Source organism: Trichosurus vulpecula, chromosome X, assembly GCF_011100635.1.
Source record: "Trichosurus vulpecula isolate mTriVul1 chromosome X, mTriVul1.pri, whole genome shotgun sequence".
Classification (NCBI taxonomy): Eukaryota; Metazoa; Chordata; class Mammalia; order Diprotodontia; family Phalangeridae; genus Trichosurus; species Trichosurus vulpecula.
The window spans coordinates 1,602,067-1,608,066 of record NC_050582.1 but is presented as its reverse complement, the minus strand read 5'-3'; the positions used below and the strand labels follow the sequence as shown (position 1 = coordinate 1,608,066).

Genomic DNA, 6,000 nt, shown 5'->3' with positions numbered 1-6,000 from the left:
ACAACTATGCCATCTACAGTAAAGAACCCATCCATCTTATTCTGTGATGAACCTGTAGCCCCCAGGGACTGTTGGGCCCCAGCCTAGAGGCCAGCTGCGTTCTCATAGTACCTGAAACTTCAGCCTGTCAAGCATCTGCTGCTCCCGTTCACTGCTGGATTCTTCTAGCTGTGTCTCTATAGCTTGGTTTTGCTGCAATTGGCTAAGAAGGTAGAGTACCTGGACAAAGAAACATTGGATGGTGAATCATTCGTGGGTTTGGGTTGTGCCCACAAAAAATAAAGGAATTCGAGGTGATCCCAAATGCTGATTTAGGCAATCTCACAGTGGATCAGGAGAACTAGCTCCAGGCAAGAGGCAAAGGCATGATCCTGGACCAGGCCCCGAAGCAGGCCTTTGAGGCACAGTTAGGGCTCCTGGGGAGGGTGTGTCCAGGCAGCCATTTCACCTTTTCCTGATGCTGCTGTTCCAGCTTCATCTGCTCCTCCTGTAGCTCACTCTCCCTCTCCACAGCATGACTCTGTTCCTCCAAGAGCATCTTTTGCAGGTCAGAACAGTTGTCCTTGCTCTGTTTCAAGCTGCTTTCAAGTTTGCTGATGTGTACTTTAGAAGAGACCAGCTAGAAGGAGTACAAGAAGATGAATGAATCCAGAGAACTGCTACTTCTTACATGCTAGGCTGGGCAATCACTATTTTTCTAAAATGAGTAATGGGCATGGATATCTTTTAGGCTAAGTCTATTAACTTGGCTAGGGCACTGTCAACTGAAACATCTGAAGACTTCGAGAAGCCTCTAGAGAGCTGTAGTTTTGCTTTGTGTCCCCAAGCAGGGCTACAGCCAACAGCCCAGAGAAATAGGGCACAGCACCTCCCACAACTCCGACACACAACAAGTTAAGGCAAACTCTCATGCTCGACTGTGTCCCATCTCACTCTATGCTCCCTTCAGCTCACGTGTTAAAACATGCATGTGTTGGCCAAGATTGCATAAGTGGGTCTGGTCCACACATGTTTCTTCAGGGATATCATTAAATCCTACGGGGCCTCTACTGTGAATTGCAAATGTTTATAGCATTCATCGAGATTCTTTCATGAGATTAAATTGATTAACCCAAACCAATCAATCCTAAATAAACATTTACTAAGAGCTGATTAACTGCCAGGCACTATGCTTAATGGCTGGGGATACAAAGAAAAAGCAAAAACATCCCTGGATCTCAAGGAGCTGACATTCTAACAATCAGTAGATGATGGGAGAAAAAGGAATGGCTTCCTTAGAAGCTGGCACTTGAGTGGAGTCTGAAAGGAAGAGAGGGAGTCAAAAAGTTTGGGAGGGAAGAGCAAGGCAGGCATGGGGGCTAGTCGGTGCCAAGGTGCATACTCTGTGTACAGACAGGTATACGCAAGCTACCTAAAGAGAGGAGGCAAGGTAACCCCAGAAGGGACTGAGGAAGGTCTCCTGGGGGAGGGGGTGCTTGGGCTGAGTCTTAAAGAAAGCCAGAGGTTGGAAGAAAGAGAACTCCAGGCGTGGGGTAAAGAGATGGAGTGGCCTGTGCAAGGAATAGCAATGAAGCCAGTATGGGCACACTGTAGGGTGTATGGAAAGGGTAGAATTTAGGGTAGGGGTGGGGAACCTGCGGCCTCGAGGCCACATGAGGCCCTCTAGGTCCTCAAGTCTGGCCCTTGGACAGTTTGTTCTGTGAAGTTTGGATTCAGTCAAAGGACCAAACTTGAGGACTGAGAGGACCACATATGGCCTAGAGGCTTGAAAGTTCCCCACCCTGATTTAGGAGAATAGGGAATGCAGGAAGGGGCTAATTTGTGAAGAGCTAGCCAAACAAAAGATCCTGGAGGCAAGAGTAGCCCTCTGGAGATTACGGAGTAGGGAGGTGAAAAGGTTAGATTTATACTTTAGGAAAAGCAGTTAGGCGTCTGGTGGAGGCCGGGACACTGAATGGGCTGCTTAAGCAGTAGTTCAGCTGAGAGCTAAGGAAGGCCTGAGCTGGGGAGGTGGCTGTGGAAGGAGACTGCAGGGGATGTAGGAGAGATGTCATAGAGAGAAACCTAGGATCTGGCAGCCAATTAGCTGTGCAGTGTCAAGGAGCCAGGATAACACTCAGGTTGCAAACCTGCGAGACTGGGAGGACCATCAATGCCATCAAGAGTGACAGAAGCTCCGAAGAAAGGATGGTTTGGGTACTTAGTGGGAAGGGGGAGGGGAAAGATAGCGGGTTCAGTTTTAGACTCAGGAGTCTGAGGTGCCTGAGGGACGTCCATCTCGAAATGTCCAACAGGCAGCTGGTGATTTGGAAGTAGAGCTCAGGGAGAGACCAGGGCTGGATCACAGGTACAGAACTAATGAGATCACTAAGAAAGCCAGCACAGAGTGAAAAGAGGAGGCTCAGGACAGAGCCTGGGGGGCCAGAAACATACAATCAGTGGCAAAAGACAGGAAAGAGAAGACCCAAGAGAGGAGAAGGCAGTCAACAGTGGCCAGCTGCCAAGAGGTCAAGAAAGATGAGGAAAGACAGGAGGGCTTTAGATTTGGTGATTAAGAAATGACTAAAGAGGGTAGTTGCAGTAGAATGATGAGGCTGGAAGCCAGATTGCAGAGTATTTAGAATTGAGAGAAGTATAGAGAGCTGAGAAGGTAAGGAGAAATATAGGTCAACAGCTGGCAGGCATGGTAGTATTTTTGTATTGTAGCATCTAGTATTTTTGAAGGATGGTGGAGACTTAGGTGTTTGTAGGCAACAGGGAAGGAACCCATAAGGAGAGAATGGTGATGACGGTGGAGGAAATCTGCTGGGATGAGATGAGATCACATATAGACTGGCTGGCTTTTAGCTTCTATCTCCTGTTTGGACCACAGTCCAAATGCAATTTGGCGATTATAATTTCCCTTAGACTTTGAGGCCACAGGTCCCCCACTACTGTGCACCAGGGGAGTCCATCCTTGGCCATTTCTTCCTCAGTCTAGTAATCTAACTTCTTTCCTTAAAAACATTTTTTTAAAAAGCCTATCCTTGATCCTACAACCCCTCCACAAAAGGCCCAAATATGCTACTGACATTGTCCTCTGAGTCTAGTCCATGGCATCTTTCCCATACTTCCTCACGGCAGGCTTTCCCTTGACTGCCAATCTGATTGGTCGGGCCCATCCTCGTGGCCACACCCTCACCTCCCAGTAACCGTTGCCGCTCACCTCTCCTACCAAGTACTTGAGAGCACACTTTGCCTCCAGGATGGTGGCGACACTCTCCCAGCAGTGCTTTGTCCTATCTTCATTGTCTGCATCCAGCAATTTCTGCTGTAGATCAGCAATTTGGGCACTCCTTCAGGAAAAGAAACAATGCCATTCACTGCTAGGCAACTGCCTAAAGACTAAGAAGAAGAGAACTCAGGCAGGCAGCCTGGCATAGTGGAAAGGGCACCGGATCTTAAGTCTGGAAGACCTGGGTTCAAATCCTGCTTCAGACAGACTAGGTGTGTGACCACTGGCCAAGTCACTGAACCTCTTATCCTCAGTTTCCTCATCTGTAAAATGGGGATGAATGGACTTGATCTCTAAGGGAGTCTAAGACTCCTTTCAGCTCTGTGAACCTATGAGCCCTGAGGAGACTTAAATTAAAGATGTGTATTATATATCTGGGTATAGATTATAGATAAAGGCTCATTACAACAGATTCTTTTTGTAATAAATGGGACTTTATCTCTCTCTATAAACTTGGACTAACAAGCACACAAGGCTTGGATGAGAGATCTGAAAGAGCCTTTGATTTAATAGCTTGTCCTAAGCATCCCCGTGTTAGCCTAGGCTTATGTGACTGGAGGCCAGTCTGAGGCATCACAAGGCCCAACAGTGCCACAAGAACTGAATTTGGAAGCAGAGATGTGATTTCTGGAACTCACTAGGCTGTGCGGCCCCTTGTGCTAATTTGCCCTCTCTAGGTGCTGATTTCTTCCTCTGGGGCTGGATTAGAAGTTTGTTTGTTTGTTTTCTTGCTTTTTGGCAGGGCAATTGGGGTTAAGTGACTTGCCCAAGGTGACACAGCTAGTACATGTGTCAAGTGTCTGAGGCCGTATTTGAACTCAGGTCCTCCTGACTCCAGGGTCTGTGCTCTATCCAGTTTGCCACCTAGCTACCCCTGGACTAGACAATTTCTAAGGGTCTTTACAGCCTTAAATCCTTAGGGCCTCTTGCCCCCACCCCCCAAGTCAAAGCCTTGGTAATGATCCCAAGAGTTTTTGGGATAAATGTGGCTGAACCCTTTTCCAATTAGCTCAGTGGCTGACTTCTTTTGAGAACTGTGCCATCAGGAGAGGAGGAAGTGCACTAATTCTCTGGTCCTTCCATAATCTGCCAATGAACTAAGTACTCAGTGAGGCTAGTTAAATCCTGTAGGGGATACAAAGAAAGAAAAGACATCATCTCTATACTTAGAAAGCAATATTGAGGATTGTACATGCAACCATTAGTAAACACTCTACATAAAGGGCACCAGACAGAAAATCTAACTCCTCCCAATTACTTGGACCCAGGATCAAAGAAGTGGTGTTCATGACTCTGCCTTTTGTTGGATTTCCCTCCTCTCTTCCATCTTCTCTGAACTTTGTCAGGAAGCCATCTCGGCTTAAACAGATTCTCTTCACTCTCTGCTTGGCACACCCTGTCCAGTTCCGTCACCAATCTACTCAGACACACCTTATACTTGAGAGCAAGTCCTATGCATCTATTCTTCTTGCTCTCCTCATACTCAATGCTCTGGGAAAACCAGGCACTCAAATATCTATGATTTGTAAATGCATTCCAAGACTAAGAAACAGCGGGCACTGCTACATGTTAGATATTGTCCCTTTTAGCTTGAAAAGTCTAGGATCCAAAGCAAATCAAAAAGATTACCATTGAAATTCTTCCAGGTTTCTAGCTAATGTGACAGCATACGACACATGGCATACAACACTAGCCTAGAAGACTTAGGTTCGAGTCTTGGCTCAATCACTAACTTGCTATGTAACCTTGGACAAGTAACTTCTGCTCTGTTTATTTCTCTATAAAAGAAAAGGTTGGATGACATCATCTTTAAAGGTCCCATCCAATATCGGGTTCTGGAGAATTTTACCCTCACTTCTTTAAATCATTCTCAAAGACTTAGGCTGTTGTTGTTGTCGTCGAACCAGCTCTACATTTCAGAGAGGCCATGATCTTCCACCTTTACATATTAATTCTGTCCAGCCGGAAGAAATCTAGTTTGGAAGTTTCATCGGCATTGTACGTCAATTTCACGACAGCATGCTCGCCCAGGTTCTGGATAATGGGCAACGCTCTCATGCTTCCCCAGTCACCAATGGAGCGAAACAAGGCTGTGTGCTTGTTCCCATGCTTTTGAATGTGATGTTTTCAGCCACGTCGTCAAATGCTCATGACATCAAGGTCAGCTACTGCCCTGATGGTCTGCTCTTCAACTTGAAAAGGCCACAAGGCAAGACCAAAGTGGAGGGAGTGCTGGTGCATGATTTTCTGTTTGCAGATGATTGTGTACTTAATGCAGCCTCTGAAGCTGAGATGCAACAAAGTATGGATCACTTCTCTGCTGCTTGTGCTGATTTTGGCCTAACAATTAACACCAAGATAACACAGGTGCTCCATCAGCCACCACCACACCATCCACACGTGGAACCATCAGTTACAGCAAATGGAGAAGTTTTGAATGCTGTGGATAAGTTCACTTACCTTGGTAGTGTACTTTCCAGGAATGAACACACTGATAATGAGGTTGATGCACACAATGCCAGAGCTAGCTCAATGTTTGGGAGGCTCCAAAGGAAAGTGTGGGAGAGAAGAGGTATTAGACTGACTACCAGACTGAAGGTCTACAGAGCCATTGTGCTGACCTCACTGTTGTATGCCTGTGAAGCCTGGACAGTCTACCAGCGCCACGCCAGGAAACTGAATCGCTTCCATTTGAATTGTCTTAGGAACATTCTGAAGATCACCTG

The 6,000-nt window shown here is 46.5% G+C and overlaps 1 protein-coding gene across 1 annotated transcript in view; it reads right to left on the bottom strand.

The window, feature by feature from the left end:
• Positions 1 to 111: 111 nt before the first annotated feature.
• The window catches only part of KIF4A (kinesin family member 4A), a gene marked incomplete at its 3' end in the record, with an annotated part of 74,222 nt that continues 68,333 nt past the window's right edge, over positions 112 to 6,000 (bottom strand). Inside the window, 3 exon segments of the mRNA XM_036740086.1 lie at positions 112 to 219; positions 449 to 619; positions 3,206 to 3,335. Of these exon segments, the coding sequence (XP_036595981.1) occupies positions 112 to 219; positions 449 to 619; positions 3,206 to 3,335 (409 nt within the window).